The sequence below is a fragment of the Hyla sarda genome, chromosome 7 (assembly GCF_029499605.1).
Source record: "Hyla sarda isolate aHylSar1 chromosome 7, aHylSar1.hap1, whole genome shotgun sequence".
Taxonomy (NCBI): domain Eukaryota; kingdom Metazoa; phylum Chordata; class Amphibia; order Anura; family Hylidae; genus Hyla; species Hyla sarda.
The window spans coordinates 182,997,877-183,015,169 of record NC_079195.1 but is presented as its reverse complement, the minus strand read 5'-3'; the positions used below and the strand labels follow the sequence as shown (position 1 = coordinate 183,015,169).

At 43.9% G+C, this 17,293-nt stretch overlaps 1 protein-coding gene across 3 annotated transcripts; it reads right to left on the bottom strand.

Annotated features, from left to right (window-relative positions):
* Positions 1-1,311: 1,311 nt before the first annotated feature.
* Positions 1,312-16,901, bottom strand: LOC130282841 (oocyte zinc finger protein XlCOF8.4-like). Of its 3 annotated transcripts, XM_056531684.1 has the most exons (6): positions 16,725-16,901; positions 14,744-14,884; positions 11,258-11,375; positions 8,333-8,491; positions 7,413-7,536; positions 1,312-2,366 (listed from the first exon to the last, which is right to left on the bottom strand). In XM_056531684.1, exons 3-6 carry the CDS (start codon positions 11,333-11,335, stop codon positions 1,549-1,551), a joined length of 1,179 nt encoding a protein of 392 aa, XP_056387659.1. In that variant the 5' UTR covers positions 11,336-11,375; positions 14,744-14,884; positions 16,725-16,901; the 3' UTR covers positions 1,312-1,548. The 3 variants fall into 3 exon arrangements, with proteins under 3 accessions (XP_056387659.1, XP_056387658.1, XP_056387660.1); XM_056531683.1 differs by lacking the exon at positions 14,744-14,884 and having other exon boundaries at positions 16,725-16,900; XM_056531685.1 differs by lacking the exons at positions 14,744-14,884; positions 16,725-16,901 and adding an exon at positions 14,543-14,627.
* Positions 16,902-17,293: the final 392 nt, after the last annotated feature.

The following is a 17,293-nucleotide window of genomic DNA, read 5'->3' as shown; positions in this document are numbered from 1 at the left end:
GGGGACCCGGAGCGCTAGGCGTAACAGACACACTGTAATTTGTCATGTGTTCATCTGAGGTTGTATTTACCTAATTCTAAGACCTTCTAAAGCCAGATGTTTTTTTTATTGTGTCCTGATACATAAAACCATAGAATTTAAAGAGCGTGAACATTTTCTCATGACTGTAGATTCAGCATTTGGGAGCCCAGAACTTCAAGTTACTTTGCTGCATTTTAAAAATAAGAACATATGCTCCTTTTAGTCCAGTCCTGGATGCTGTCATGTGTATAGACTTGAGAATAAAAAAACAATATAAATGATAACATTGTCAAGGTTGGCACGGCATTGTTGGCCTTGTCTATGCTGCACAACCTGGACTACCTCATAGATTAGACTGCAAGGTATATTGTCAGAAAATAAGACAATGCCTTAAAAATTGTATGCGCAGGATTTCCTTGGTTGACCAATGTTAACAAAATGCGTAACCCCGTGGTATACTTTTTTTTTACTGCATGCTGCTCTATGGGATAACGCAGCCAGCTGCACTATTCCATATGGTAATAAATAGCCTAAATTATGTGATTACAAGACTGCAGTCATAAAGAAGAGCTACCAGGTAAGGGTGATATCGGCTATTGTAAACTCCTGAATTCAAATGCATTAAAATATAGAAACTTCTTAGTATTGAGTCCTTTGTGAACATCCTTCGGTGCCCCTCACATCTGTCCTACCTCCTACTATACAATATGGTTTATCATATATAAAAAGCTAAAACCAAGACAAGACAATCTTTTTTTCCCTCTGTTTCTCTATCTTTTTGGTAGTAAATGTACTGTACGTCAGCACCAGGACTGCTGTGTGATTGACACACAAGTCCTCAGTGATTGCGCCTCCATCTCTTCTATGGCGCGATCTCTGAGCGAGTGCCTCCCAGCGCAGTGTGCCAGCGTTATGCTAGAGGCAGAGAGTGAGCGAGCTTTAGGATTATAAAGACTTCAATAATTAACCAAATATATGGCTGCATTACACTTCTATACAACTTTCACATACTGGGCTTAGTTTTAGGGGGTAAAATCTCATATAACAGTTGCCCTTTAAAGGGGTACTCTACTGTGCAGCGTTCGGAATGTTTGGTTCGGAACGCTGTGTACGCACTGCAGGGTTGGTCACGCCCCCTTTTGCAGTCATGCCACGCCCCCTCAATGCAAGTCTTTGGGAGGGGGCGTGAGGACAGTCATGCCCCCTCCCATAGACTTGCATTGAGGGGGCGTGGCATGACATCACTAGGGGTGTGACCGACCACTGCAGCACGCTCACAGCATTCGGAACTAAATGTTCCGAACGCTGGCCAGTGGAGTACCCCTTTAAGGGTTATTTACACATATAGTATCCTGTGCAGGATGCACTGCTGCAGATTTCGATGTAAACTACGTGTGAATAGAACCTAAGGGAGATATGAAAAGTTGTTCGACCTTCTGGTGCTGTAGAATATCCCCTTTTTTATTAGGTTGTCAAAGCAGAGATTAAGGAAAACCTTCATTGGTTCTTGCTGTAAGTAAATAGCTCCTATTGTCTGTGGCTCCTCTGATGCCTAAAAAGGTTTGTCTTGTATATAAAACATTTACCGCACTGTTGACATGACAAAGACCTCTCATTCCGGTGACCCCTCTGGTGGTCGAGAAGACTACTTTTATACCCAAAGCTTTTGCCACACTCTGAGCACATGTATGGTCTTTCTCCTGTGTGGCTCCTCATGTGTATGACCATGCTAGAATTTAGTGAAAAACATTTACCACATTCCGGACAAGAATATGGTTTCTCCCCCGTATGAGTCCGCAGATGATTAGTTAGAGCTGTTGGCTGCTTAAAGGATTTACCACACTCTGGACAAATGAAGGGCTTTTCATTTGTATGAATCCTTCGATGCATTAATAGACCAGAGCGTCGAGCAAAACATTTCCCACATTCTGCGCACTGGTATGGTTTCTCCCCAGTGTGTGTTCTCTGGTGGACACAAAGTCTGTATTGGTTACTAAAAGCCTTCCCACAATATGTACAAATGACTGATGTCTTTTGTTTGACCAGGTCATTTGTGACTTGTTCTCTAAAGCTAGGTTCCACAGGTAAGTGAGGATTCCCATGTAGAAGACTTAACTGAGCTGCAACATCTAAAGGGTAAGAAGGGAACATGAAGAGGTCTTCGGGAATTCCTTGCTCGTGTAACATGGTTTCCTCTTTGATATGGAAATCAGGCACGCCCCAAGGTTCTCCGATTCCGTTCATACTCATACACATTTCAATAGTATCAGATGGGACATTTATATTGTAGTTTGAGTCGAAGTTGCTAGAAAAGTCGCTTATGTGTACTTCGTCCGGTGACACACCTGTTCAAAAAAAATAATCCTTTAATATAGTACAGATATAAAACTGCATAATATCTGAAAAGTAATAATGATATACTGTGCTTTACATATCAAATTGACCTTTTTATGAGGATTTTAAGCTGTTAAAGGTCAGTGTGTCTAATGGGACAGACTCAAATAGCGTACAGCTCCAGTCACCATAAAACTTTGCCCTTAAGGGGTTGTCTGTGGGGAAATATATATATATTTTTTTTTTAACCTGTTGGGGACGAAGGGCGTATGCATACGCCCTTGCGTCCTGGTACTTAAGGACGAAGGGCATATCCATATGCCCGTGGGAATTTCGGTCCCCGCCGGGTGGAGACCGAACCGGAGTGACTGCTGATATCATTAGACCCCCCATGTCGGCGATCGGCGCAAATCGCAAGTGAATTCACACTTAGGATTTGCGCCGATTCCGGGGCATACGGGTCTATGGTGACCCGGAATATAAGGGGAATCGCGGTTGTCTAAGACACCCACGATCCCCCTGAAGGGATAGGAGTGAGGTGGCAGGGGTGCCACCCCTTCTATCCCTGCTATTGGTGGTCTAGACGCGACCACCAATACCAGATCGGGGGCGGGGGGGGGGCTTTACTTTCGTTTTCCCCGTTCTGCCCACCCACAATAGGCGGGCCAGAACAGGGAAAACGAAGAGGACCGGGCGCCGACGTCCACTTACCCGTCCGGAGGCAGCGGAGCGACGGTGATCGGCGTGCGGCAGAAGAGGACGGCTCCCTGTATCCAACGGAAGCCGGTAAGTTGCCTAGCAACATCTAGAGTGCTACAGTCTGAGACCACTATAGTGGTCTCTAGACTGCAGCCCTCCAGATGTTGCAAAACTACAACTCCCAGCATGCCCAGACAGCTGTTTGGGCATGCTGGGATTTGTAGTTTTGCAACAGCTGGAGGTCTACAGTTTAGAGACCACTGGACAGTGATAACTATACTGTCGCCCTCTAGATCTTGCAAAACTACAACTCCTAGCATGCCCACAAAGCTCTTTGCTGTCTGGGCATGCTGGGATTTGTAGTTTTGCAACATCTGGAGGTCCACAGTTTGGAGATCACTGTTCAGTGGTCTCTAAATTGTAGCCCTCCAGATGATGCAAAACTGCAAATCCTAGCATGCTCAAACAGCAAACAGCTGTCTCGGCATGCTGGGAGTTGTAGTTGCGTACCTCCAGCTGTTGCATAACTACATCTCCAAGCATCAGTACATGGGAAGTAGTTTTGCAACAGCTGGAGGCACACTGGTTGGAAAATACTGAGTTAGGTAACAGAAACAGAAGGTTTTTCAACCAGAGTGCCTCCAGCTGTTGCAAAACTACAACTCCCAGCATGCACGGTCTGTCAGTACATGCTGGGAGTTGTAGTTTTGCAACAGCTGGAGGTTTGCCCATCCCCCCCATGTGAACGTACAGGGTACATTCACACAGGCAGGTTTACAGTAAGTTTCCTGCTTCAAGTATGAGCTGCGGCAAATTTTTCGCCGCACCGCAAATTCCTAGAGGGAAACTCACCGTAACACGCCAGTGCAAATGTACCCTAAAAACACTACACTACACTAACACATAATAAAGGGTAAAACACTACATATACACCCCCTTACACTGCCCCCCCAATAAAAATCTTAAAATTGTATGGCAGTGTTTCCAAAACGGAGCCTCCAGCTGCTGCAACAACTCCACGCATTTCCGGACAGCCACTGACTGTCCAGGCATGCTGGGAGTTTAGCAACAGCTGGAGGAACCCTGTTTGGAAATCACTGGCGTAGAATACCCCTATGTCCACCCTTATGCAATCCCTAATTTAGTCCTCAAATGCGCATGGCGCTCTCTCACTTCGGAGCCCTGTCGTATTTCAAGGAAACAGTTTAGTGCCACATATGGGGTATTTCCGTACTCGGGAGAAAGTGCACTACAAATTTTGGGGGGCTTTTTCTCCTTTTACCCCTTATGAAAAGGAAAAGTTGGGGTCTACACCAGCCTGTTAGTGTAAAAACACTAACATGCTGGTGTTGCCCTTTACTTTTTATTTTCTCAAGAGGTAAAAGGAAAAAAAGACCCCCAAAATTTGTAACGCAATTCTCCTGAGTACGGAAATACCCCATATGTGGGCGTAAAATGGCTCAGGATTGAGAGCGCACCATGTACATTTGAGGCCTAAATTGGTGATTTGCACAGGGGTGGCTGATTTTAAAGTGGTTTTGACATAAACGCAAAAAAATAAATACCCACATGTGACCCTATTTTGGAAACTACACCCCTCATGGAATGTAACAAGGGGTATAGTGAACTTTAACACCCCACAGGTGTTTGACGAATTTTCATTAAAGTTGAATGGGAAAAAAAATAAAAATAATTTCACTAAAATGCTTGTGTTACCCTAAATTTTTCATTTTCACAAGGGAAAATAGGGAAAAAAGCCCCCCAAAATTTGTAACCCCAAGTCTTCTGAGTGGATGAGGATGTAAAGTGCTCTACGGGCGAACTACAATGCTCAGAAGAGAAAGAGCGTAATTGGGATTTTGGAGAGAAAATGTGTCTGGAATTCAAGGCCACGTATGTTTACAAAGCCCCCATAGTGCCAGAACAAGGAACCTCCCCCACATGTGACCCCATTTTAGAAACTACACTCCTGACGGGATGTAATAAGGGGTACAGTGAGCATTTACGCCCCACAGGTGTCTGACAGATTTTTGGAACAGTGGTCCGTGTAAATGAAAAATGTAATTTTTTGTTTGCACAGCCCACTGTTCCAAAGATCTGTCAAACGCCAGTAGGGTGTAAATGCTCACTGTACCCCTTATTACATTCCGTGAGGTGTGTAGTTTCCAAAATGGGGTCACATGTGGGGGGGTCCACTGTTCTGGCACCACGGGGGCTTTGTAAATGCACATGGCCCCTGACTTCCATTCCAAACAAATTATCTCTCTAAAAGCTCAATGGCGCTCCTTCTCTTCTGAGCATTGTAGTTTGCTCGCAGTGCACTTGACATCCACACATGGGGTATTTCCATACTCAGAAGCAATGGGGTTACAAATTTTGGGGGGCATTTTCTCCTATTACCCCTTGTAAAAAAGTAAAATTTGGGGAAAAGCAGCATTTTTGTGAAAAATTTTTTTTTTTCATTTACACATCCAACTTTAACAAAAAGTTGTCAAACACCTGTGGGGTGTTAAGGCGCACCGTACCCTTTGTTACGTTCCTTGTGGGGTGTAGTTTCCATAATAGTGTGCGATGTGGGAGGGGGTTTGCTGTCCTGGCACCATAGGGGCTTCCTAAATGTGACATGCCCCCCAAAAACCATTTCACAAAAAGTCACTCTCCAAAATCCCATTGTTGCTCCTTCCCTTCTGAGCCCTCTACTGCGCCCGCCGAACACTTGACATACACATATGAGGTATTTTCTTACTCGAGAGTTTTACCCCTTGTAAAAATTCAAAAACTGGGTCTACAAGAACATGCGAGTGTAAAAAATGAAGATTTTGAATTTTATCCTTCACTTTGCTGCTATTCCTGTGAAACACCTAAAGGGTTAACACACTTACTGAATGTCATTTTGAATACTTAGGGGGTGCAGTTTTTATAATGGGGTCATTTATGGGTTATTTCTAATATGAAGACCCTTCAAATCCACTTCAAACCTGAACTGGTCCCTGAAAAATACAGATTTTGAAAATTTTGTGAAAAACTGGAAAATTGCTTCTGAACTTTGAAGCCCTCTGATGTCTTCCAAAAGTAAAAACCTGTCAACTTTATGATGCAAATATAAAGAAGACATATTGTATATGTGAATCAATATATAATTTATTTGGAATGTCTATTTTCCTTACAAGCAGAGAGCTTCAAAGTTAGAAAAATGCAAAATTTTCACATTTTTTATAACATTTTTGAATTTTTCACCAAGAAATGATGCGAGTATCGACGAAAATTTACCAGTAACATAAAGTAGAATATGTCACAAAAAACAATCTCGGAATCACATTTATAAGTAAAAGCATCCCAGAGTTATTAATGCTTACAGTGACAGTGGTCAGATTTGCAAAAATGCTCCCGTTCTTAGGCTCATAATGGGCTCCGTCCCCAAGGGGTTAAAGGGGCAGACTGGCTCTTAAATAAATAGGCTTTATTACCCTGACCAATTCCCTGCTGCTATTGTACTGATCCACACTGAGGGGGAGATTTATCAAAACCTGTCCAGTGGAAAAGTTCTTTCATTTTTAAAAAGGGTGGTGAAATATGAAAGAAGTGATCTGATTGGCTGCTATGGGCAACTCGGCAACTTTTCCTCTGGATGGGTTTTGATAAATCTCCCCATAAGTCCCTGCTTCCTAGTTTCCTCTTAAATGGGTTATCCAGGAATAGAAAAACACAGCTAATTTCTTTCAAGCACAGCTCCACGTCTGTCTCCAGGTTGGGTGGGGTTTTACAACTCTGCACCATTCACTTCAATGGAACTGAGCTTCGGAACCACACCCAACCTGGAGACAGACGGGAGTGTTTTTTTGTAGAAAGTAGCTCTGTTTTTCTATTCCTGGATAACCCCTTTAACATACTGAAAAGAAATGATCAAGCCAATCACCTGCTCAGATGGGTCGCCATTACAACCAGTGCATAAGTGGGCATTTCCTGTGTATTGACACAGGGCCAGGAAGAGGAGGTAAGTGGGGACTTGTTGAGCATGAGACTGAAAGGCCAAAAAAGTGTGACTGGTGGGGGCCAAACCCCCCACAACAATCAGCAAAGTGGAGGGTCCACTGTACCTGAATAAGACTAAGCTTCAGTACCAGGCACATCCAGTTGTACCGAATGGCTGCTATGCCTGGATAAACACCAGCCCTTCATTCTGCTGATCAGTGGAGATCCTGGGGATCAGATCCTGTCCTACGGACAACTTTGTATTTTCCTAGAAATCCTCTTTAAAACTCTTTTTGTAAATAAGTCTGACCTCCTACAGTCTGTCCTCCCTCTTACCATGCTGTATACGGATAAGGCATAAAGATAGTAATGAAGCAGACGCTTACTTTGTGAGCTCATGGGTTGGTGATCCTCCATCAGGATATGTTTGTAGAGATCCTTGTGTTCTTCTACATAATCCCACTCCTCCATGGTGAAACTGACCGTGATGTCCTCATATCTTATAGGAACCTGACAGACACAATGATAGTCATCATCCAGACTGATAATTATCCCTCGGTATTACCGTATTTTTCGCCGTATAAGACACACTTTTTGTTCCCCAAAACTAGGGGGGAAAAGTTGGTACGTCTTATACGGCGAATACACACCTATCGCGGCGGTCCCTGCGGCTAATACAGGACATCACCGATCGCGGTGATGTCCTGAATTAACCCTTCAGATGTGGCAATCAAAGCTGACCGCCGCGTCTGAAGCGAAAGTGACAGTAACCCGGCTGCATCGGGAGGGACCTTACCTGCCCCCTCTTTGTCTGCTCTGTGCCGGGATCCTCTGCATGGCCGGCGCTTTCCTTCATCGTCGTCATCACGTCGTCGCGCAAGCCGCCCCGTCATCCAATAGGAGTGGCGTGCGTAGCGACGTGATGGCGGCGACGGAGATCGAGGATACGGGGCAGCAGAGACGTTCCGGAGCAGCGGGGACTCCCCGGGGACGTGGCGACAGCGATGGAGGGCGACATCCAGGGCAGCGGTGACTAGCAGTGATGGGGACACGTGAGTATTACCTCCTATACCAGTGGACTTCAACCTGCGGACCTCCAGATGTTGCAAAACTACAACTCCTGGCATGCTGGGAGTTGTAGTTTTGCAACATCTGGAGGTCCGCTGGTTGAAGATCAGGGTGACCTATACTTTACATTGTATTCTAGATTTTCCTCATTTAAAATTGGGTGCGTCTTATATGCCGGAGCATCCTATAGGGCGAAAAATACGGTATATAATGTCTCAGGACTCTTAGCAGCGCTCACCTCTCCAGTCAGCAGATGAATGATCTTATTGGTGAGGTCTAGGATCTTATCATCATTTTTTCTCCCTTCGTTCAGGGATGGAGGTGGAGGATTCATGATGGGGCTCCTTCTCACCCCTGGTTGGACAATATCCCTGGCTTTCTTTACCATAATATACTCCTGCAGAAAGAGATAATGTAAAAATTCTTGGTTTGGTAACACAACAAGACAAATGCAAGCATTCCTACAGAAGAGAAGGAGAAGATGAAAAACTTGTAGTAGTCAATTCCCAGGATCCCGGGAGAAGAATAGGGCTGACTGGGGTAGACTATCCTCAGATACCTCAGGTAGTGTGGGAGTAACAAGAAAGGACAGTATTTAACCCCTTAAGGACCAAGTGTTTTTGCACTTTCGTTTTTTCCTCCTTACATTTTAAAAATCATAACCCTTTCAATTTTGCACCTAAAAATCCATATGATGGCTTATTTTTTGCGCCACCAATTCTACTTTGTAATGATGTCAGTCATTTTACCCAAAATTCTACAGCAAGACGGGAAAAAAAAAATCATTGTGCGACAAAATTGAAGAAAAAACACCATTTTGTAAATTTGGGGGCTTCCGTTTCTACACAGTGCATATTTCGGTAAAAATTACACCTTATCTTTATTCTGTAGGTCCATACGATTAAAATGATACCCTACTAAGGCTGGGTTCACACTACGTTTTGTCCCATACGGGAGCGCATACGGCAGGGGGGAGCTAAAAGCTCGCGCTCCCGTATGTCACAGTATGCGCTCCCGTATGTCATTCATTTCAATGAGCCGACCGGAGTGAAACGTTCGGTCCGGTCGGCTCATTTTTGCGCCGTATGCGCTTTTACAACCGGACCTAAAACTGTGGTCAACCACGGTTTTAGGTCCGGTTGTAAAAGCGCATACGGCGCAAAAATGAGCCGACCGGACCGAACGTTTCACTCCGGTCGGCTCATTGAAATGAATGACATACGGGAGCGCATACGGTGACATACGGGAGCGCGAGGTTTTAGCTCCCCCCTGCCGTATGCGCTCCCGTATGGGACAAAACGTAGTGTGAACCCAGCCTTATATAGGTTTGATTTTGTTGTACTTCTGTAAAAAATCATAACTACCTGCACGAAAATGTATACGTTTAAAATTGTCATTTTCTGACCCCTATAACTTTTTTATTTTTCCATGAACGGGGCAGAGTGAGGGCTCATTTTTTGCGCCATCTGAACTTTTTATCGGTACCATTTTTGTTTTGATCAGACTTTTTGATCGCTTTGTATAAAAAATTTGATGGTATAAAAAGTGACCAAAAATTCGCTATTTTGGACTTTGGAATTTTTTTGCGCGTACGCCATTGACAGCGCGGTTTAATTAACGATATTTTTCATAGTTCGGACATTTTCGCACGCGGCGATACCACATATGTTTGTTTTTATTTTTATTTACACACTTTTTTTTTTTTCTATGGGAAAAGGGGGGGGGGGGTGAACAGCTCCACTGAGCTTCCCGCCAGTGTATTCTCCCGTTTTAGACGCCGTGATTAACTTAGATTGCGGCATCTAAAAGGTTAATACCGAACATCAGCCTGATCGGCGGTGTCTGGTATTAGCCGATAAGAAGTGCGCTCAGCTTCTGAGCGCGCTTCACAGATCGGGAGCCGGCCACAGGACGTAAATATACGTCCGTGGTCGTTAAGGGGTTAAAAGCAAAAAAATGTACAACACGTTTCAATGTGTCTGTGTCTCTCTCAAGTCTCATGCGACAAAACATTGCCTTTTTTTCAGAACCTTCCAGACTGGTGCTCGCTGCACCCAATAATTGATTTAACTCAAGGCCATTGCTTGGGTCATGCCCAAAGCACGACACACTGAGGTGAGCGTACATCTATACTGACCACGGACTGACCCTGTGTTACCCAGGTTAACGGCACATGTAGCATCTCCTCTCTGTTCCGCTTCTTTCTTATTTTTAACATTTTTTTTTACTAGATGTCTCCCATAGCCTGTTCTATAGCGCATGCCTCAATAAGGGTGCCCCTACAATGTGGTAACCACACGTGGTATTTGCCTTGTGCCCACTGTATGAGTGCTGAAAATGAGACTATTTTCAATTTCAGTGTACACCTTTCTGATCACTTTAACCGAGGAATCTGAATAATGAATGTAACCAAAACATAACATGTACCCTATATAATGTGGTGGAAGCTCTTACTTCTCGGGCAGCAATATGCTTCAATAACATAAAATACATGAGACCTTCACTTTTCAGAGCCGCTCACTAGAGATGAGCGAACTAACAGTAAATTTGATTCGTCACGAACTTCTCGGCTCGGCGGTTGATGACTTATCCTGCATAAATTAGTTCAGCTTTCAGGTGCTCCGGTGGGCTGGAAAAGGTGGATACAGTCCTAGGAAAGAGTCTCCTAGGACTGTATCCACCTTTTCCAGCCCACCGGAGCACCTGAAAGCTGAACTCATTTATGCAGGATAAGTCATCAACTGCCGAGCCGAGAAGTTCGTGACGAATCAAATTTACTGTAAGTTCGCTCATCTCTACCGCTCACCTCTCTACTATGATTATGCATTATAAATATAGATAGAAGCCATTAGAGATGAGCCAACTTACAGTAAATTCGATTCGTCACAAACTTCTCGGCTCGGCAGTTGATGACTTTTCCTGCGTAAATGAGTTCAGCTTTCCGGTGCTCCGGTGGGCTGGAAAAGGTGGATACAGTCCTAGGAGACTCTTTCCTAGGACTGTATCCACCTTTTCCAGCCCACCGGAGCACCTGAAAGCTGAACTAATTTATGCAGGAAAAGTTATCAACTGCCGAGCCGAGAAGTTCGTGACGAATCAAATTTACTGTAAGTTCGCTCATCTCTAGAAGTCATGTGACTGAGATATTCCCAGAATCCCTCACCTCTCCAGTCAGCAGGTAGACGATCTCCAGGGTGAATTGTAATATACTGGCACTTATGTAACTCTTCTCAGTCTCCATCCTCGGTAATTCTGTCCGATCTTACTCCAGATCAATGAACCTTTAATATAGTTTTTATAGTTATTAAACAGTGACTGGATGATGGGAGTATATACTAGGGTAGGAATAACATATACCTCTATATTAGGTATTATATAGGCTATAATATAGACCAGTGGTCTCCAACCTGCGGACCTCCAGATGTTGCAAAACTACAACTCCCAGCATGCCCGGACAGCCAACGGCTGTCCGGGCATGATGGGAGTTGTAGTTTTGAAACATCTGAAGGTCAGCAGGTTGGAGACCACTGATATAGACTATAGAGATGATGGAAGTACATACAGTGGGTGAGATAGTACATACAAAGAAATCAAAGCAAATAAGCTCAGAAATTATGTTATGTGTAATAATGTGAAAAGACATATGGAAAAAGTATTTAACACGTGAAGAAAGGGAGGTGCAAAAAGGCATGGAAAGCCAAGACAAAATGCAAAATCTATCCTTAACTAAAAAGCAATCCAGCCCCTTGTCAGCTGGTTGAGTCCCAAATGATGGCTACAAAAAGGTTTCACACAAGACGCATCTCATGATGGGTAAAAGCAAAGAGCTGTCTCAAGACTGTGGTTATTATAGAACTGTTTGGATGCCATAATACATACCATGTTTGGAGGAGAAATGACCTGACTTAAAGGGGTACTCCCGTGGAAAACTTTTTTTTTTTTTTTTTTTTAAATCAACTGGTGCCAGAAAGTTAAACAGATTTGTAAATGACTTCTATTAAAAAATCTTAATCCTTCCAGTACTTATTAGCTGCGGAATACTACGGAGGAAATGGTTTCCTTTTTGGAACACAGAGCTCTCTGCTGACATCATGACCACAGTGCTCTCTGCTGACACCTCTGTCCATTTTAGGAACTGTCCAGAGCAGCATATGTTTTCTATGGGGATTTTCTCCTACTCTGGACAGTCCTTAAAATGGACAGAGATGTCAGCAGAGAGCACTGTGGTCATGATGTCAGCAGAGAACTCTGTATTCCAAAAAGAAAAACATTTCCTCTGTAGTATTCAGCAGCTGATAAGTACTGGAAGGATTAAGATTTTTTAATAGAAGTAATTTACAAATCTGTTTAAAGGGGTACTCCGGCGCTAAGACATCTTTTCCCCTATCCAAAGGATAGGGGATAAGATGCCTGGTCGCAGGCTTCCACGCCGCACCCGGTGAGAATCAGCCCCACGGAGCGTGCTCGCTCCGGGTCTGATTACTAGCGACCATGGGGATGGAGCATAGTGACGCCACGGCGCCGCCCCCTCAATGCAAGCCTATGGAGGGGGCATGACAGCTGGCATCAGTTGATTTAAAAAAAAAAGAAATTCCTCAGGAGTACCCCTTTAAATACCACTGAAAATCTAGGGAAACAACTAAAGATTGTGATTCATAAAAGAGGCCCACGGACCAAAATCACACCAAAGCAATACATTCCACTAGTTTCTCCAAACAGGAGGTGTGTTAAAGATTTCATTATCAACAAGGGCTTTTGTATAAAGTATGAAATAAATTCAGTAAGTGTGTTCAATACCTTTTCCCTGTGTCACTTCATATTATTGCACATAACTTGTTAACCTATTTTTTTTTGGGGTGTATACACACATGACTGTGGAATTCCCAATGGCAGTCACAAGCAGACACACAGATTTATGCAGCAGCAGCAGGGAGCCCGCTCTGCTGTAATCTGCGTGTGATGGCAGTGCATTGTGGCGTTAAATGCGCTGCGGATGCGCTCCCGTGTGAATACACCCGAAATGGGCACTGTCAGATGCAAAAACTTTTTATTTGTTATACATGTGTTCTATCTTGTCTGATAGGACTCCTCTGCGCTCTCTCCTGTCTGATAGCACTCCTATGTGCTCTCTCCTGCCTTTCAGACAGGAGAGAGCACAGAGGAGTGCTATCAGACAGGAGAGAGCACAGAGGAGTGCTATCAGACAGGAGAGAGCACAGAGGAGTCCTATCAGACAGGAGAGATCACAGAAGAGTGCTATCAGACAGGAGAGAGCACAATGGAGTCCTATCAGACAGGAGAGAGCGCAGAGGAGTCCTATCAGACAGGAGAGAGCGCAGAGGACTCCTATCAGACAAGAGAGAGCACAGAGGAGTACTATCAGACAGGAGAGAGTACATAGGAGTCCTATCAGACAGGATAGAGCACAGAGGAGTGCTATCAGACAGGAGAGAGCACAGAGGAGTGCTATCAGAAAGGAGAGAGCGCAGAGGAGTGCTATCAGACAGGAGAGAGCGCAGAGGAGTCCTATCAGACAGGAGAGAGCACAGAGGAGTCCTATCAGACAGGAGAGAGAGCACAGAGGAGTGCTATCAGACAGGAGAGAGCACAGAGGAGTCCTATCAGACAGGAGAGAGAGCACAGAGGAGTCCTATCAGACAGGAGAGAGAGCACAGAGGAGTGCTATCAGAAAGGAGAGAGCACAGAGGAGTGCTATCAGACAGGAGAGAGCGCAGAGGAGTCCTATCAGACAGGAGATAGCACAGAGGAGTCCTATCAGACAGGAGAGAGAGCACAGAGGAGTGCTATCAGACAGGAGAGAGCACAGAGGAGTTCTATCAGACAGGAGAGAGCACAGAGGAGTGCTATCAGACAGGAGAGAGCACAGAGGAGTCCTATCAGACAGGAGAGAGCGCAGAGGAGTCCTATCAGACAAGAGAGAGCGCAGAGGAGTGCTATCAGACAGGAGAGAGCGCAGAGGAGTGCTAGCAGACAGGAGAGAGCACAGAGGAGTGCTATCAGACAGGAGAGAGCACAGAGGAGTGCTATCAGACAGGAGAGAGCGCAGAGGACTCCTATCAGACAAGAGAGAGCACAGAGGAGTACTATCAGACAGGAGAGAGCACAGAGGAGTGCTATCAGACAGGAGAGAGCACAGAGGAGTCCTATCAGACAGGAGAAAGCACAGAGAAGTGCTAGCCCACCCTCACTTACAGGACTTTGCTCATGCATGTGCTTCAGCTTGGACAAAGCCATGATTTTATATGCCATGATTTCTATAAAAAGTAAGAAAAGTTTCTTATAAAGTAGGATGAGTGACGTTTTTGGTCCCAGCACCAGGAAGAAGACCAGTGCCGGGACAGAAAACGTCACACTGCCGCTCAGCCTATCGCCGGCCGAGGCGGGACTTTGCTGCGGTCGGTGATTGGCTGAGTGCAGTATGACTCACCGACCACCAGGAAGAGAATTGCGGCGGAGGTTGGAGCGGTTACCGGAGGAGCGGCGGCAGGTATGTATCCCTTTTTTAACTGCCGGCAGTCTGAAACACAATTTTTACATCCCGGAGTACTCCTTTAATGTTTTGCCAAGATGTACAACATATAAAACGTTTTTGTATCTGATAGTGCCCATTTAAGGACATGGGGCATACATGTATATCCTAGTCTCGCTCCCGTTATATGAAGCGCGCTGAGGAGCTGATCGTGCTTCATAAGCAGTGGGTCCCAGTTGCTATTAGCAGGAGATTTAAAAATCCTGGGCAATCTCTGCAGGAGATGTTCTATAGATGTGCCTGGGAATTTAGAGGAGAAATTCATAAGGGAGTGGGTTAGGGTTAAGTTAAAGAGGTTATCAAAGAATAGAAAAACAGAGCTAATTTCTAACACAAAGAATGTCATGTCTGTCCACGGGTTGTGTGTGGTATTGCAGCTCAGTTCCATTGAAGTCAATGGAGCAAAGTTGTAACACCACACAACCTGGGGACAGATATGGTGCTGATTTTGTAATAAATAACCCCTTTAAAGGGGTATTCCAGGATTTTTTTTTTTATTTGACTATGCTACAGGGGCTGTAAAGTTAGTGTAGTTCATAATATAGTGTCTGTACCTGTGTGTGATGGTTTTCTCACAATTCTTCAGTGATTTTAACCCCAATATTTATTTTTACCAGCATACAAAATGACTGCTGTCTCAGATTTTTCCCAGGTTGCAATGCGGCCGAGACCTGACTCACTAGTCAGCTGATGACAGGAGCCTGTCTGCTTCAATGGGTGGAGCGATCGCTTGGTGGGAGAGAGATCAATATGCAACTAATGCAACAGCAGTAGGCACCCTGATTGAAAACCACAGGTCTTTTGAATGGATGCAGCTCATTTATGCTTCAATGGGTGGGGTGGCTGATGTGTGGGAGGGAGGAAAATGGAATTATGGGATTTGTAGGCAAAGAAGAAAACTCAAACAGGAAATACCAGTTCACAGAAAGCTAGCCACAGTGTTATGGTAATCTCACAACATAGCCATTTAGCCCCAAGACAAGCGCAGATCCCTCCTAAGGGTACGTTCACACCTACGCAGATTTGATGTGCAGGATTTTCTGCTGCAGATTTCAATGTAAACTAAATGAGCACAGCTTCTAATCTGCAGTTACAAGTCCTGCGCATCAAGTCTACGCAGGATCCTGTACTTGTGAACGTACCCTAAGCATGTCCATTACTGTTTGGCAGGTACGTACTAAAATCACCTTATGGTGGAGAACCCCTTTAAGTATCTTATATTTTTAGCTTACATATAAGTAACCAAGTTTCATCAAAATATCTCCAGACATTTGGAAGTTATACTGGAACATACATACTGTACATACATAAACATATATATATATATATATGTGTGTGTGTGTGTATATATATATATATATATATACTGTATATATGTTGTAGGTATATATATATATAAGAAATTGGGGTGCAAGCATGTTCTGAACCTCGGTCCACTGGTTCCTCAATGTATAGAAACATATAGAAGCAGTATATATATATATATATATATATATATATATAAATATATATATATATATATATATATATATATATATATATATATACTGCTTCTATATGTTTCTATACATTGAGCATTGAGGAACCAGTGGACCGAGGTTCAGAATATATATATATGCACAATCATAGGATGTATACATATATAGGAGGTGGATATATATATATATATATATATATATATATATATATATATATATGTGGGAGAGATATGGAGTATATATTTGAGGGAATGTGTTAACTAAAGAGATGATGGGAGACTCTATCTATCTATATATCTATATATATATCTATATATATATATATATCTATATATATATATATATATATATATATATATATATATATATATATATATACCAGGGATATGGGAGTATGTATATATTAGTTATAGTGTACAGATTGGATATTTTCACGGGCGCTTATAATCGGGCACAAGATGATTTCGTCACTCTAGCTGTGACACTAGAAGACTCCGCAGGGCATGCTGGGTTTTGTAGTCCTAAAGTGCGATGAGGGGGTGATGGATGGGAGCAGGCAGCAGTCTATTACACACACATTAGAGGGGAGGAGGAGCACTCACATCCGCTCAGCTGTCCCCCGGGTCTCAGCACACAGTCCGCGGTGCACCGTACCCCCAGATATACCGAGTTTCCCCAAAAAACCAATAGAAAACATTAGCCGCAGCGCGCATGCGCTGACCGGAAGTCCCCAGATGCCTCACGGTAGTTGTGGTCCTAGAGCGTCTGTGCGTCATGTTAGGGGGCGCTAGAGCTCTCGGTGACCGCATGCGACTATTCTTCAGTTCTATTGGTTCTTCTTCTTCAGAAAACCGAGTCTATTAAAGGAGTATTTGGTTAGATAGTTGCTGCTTTTTAAACATAAGGGGTAGAGAGATTTAATGCAAATATATTTTAAAGATTGGAGTCCTGACGTCACTGCAGCCAGGAATACATATACAATTATTGTTTCCCAACCAATGAGCCTCCAGCTGTTGCAAAACTACAACTCCCAGCATGCCCGGACAGCCTACGGCTGTCCGGGCATGCTGGGAGTTGTAGTTTTGCATGCTGGGAGTTGTAGTTTTGAAACAGCTGGATGCACCCTGGTTACAAAATTGCATAGACTTTCCCAGTTATGAAAAAGAACGTA

Coding starts and splice junctions, on each gene's coding strand:
- LOC130282841 (XM_056531684.1), bottom strand. CDS start 11,335: ATGGAGACTGAGAAGAGTTACATAAGTGCCAGTATATTACAATTCACC. Junction 7,537..8,332: donor TTCATCTGCTGACTGGAGAG/GTGAGCGCTGCT, acceptor TGTGTCTGTCAG/GTTCCTATAAGATATGAGGA. Junction 2,367..7,412: donor CCAACCCATGAGCTCACAAA/GTAAGCGTCTGC, acceptor TTTTTTGAACAG/GTGTGTCACCGGACGAAGTA.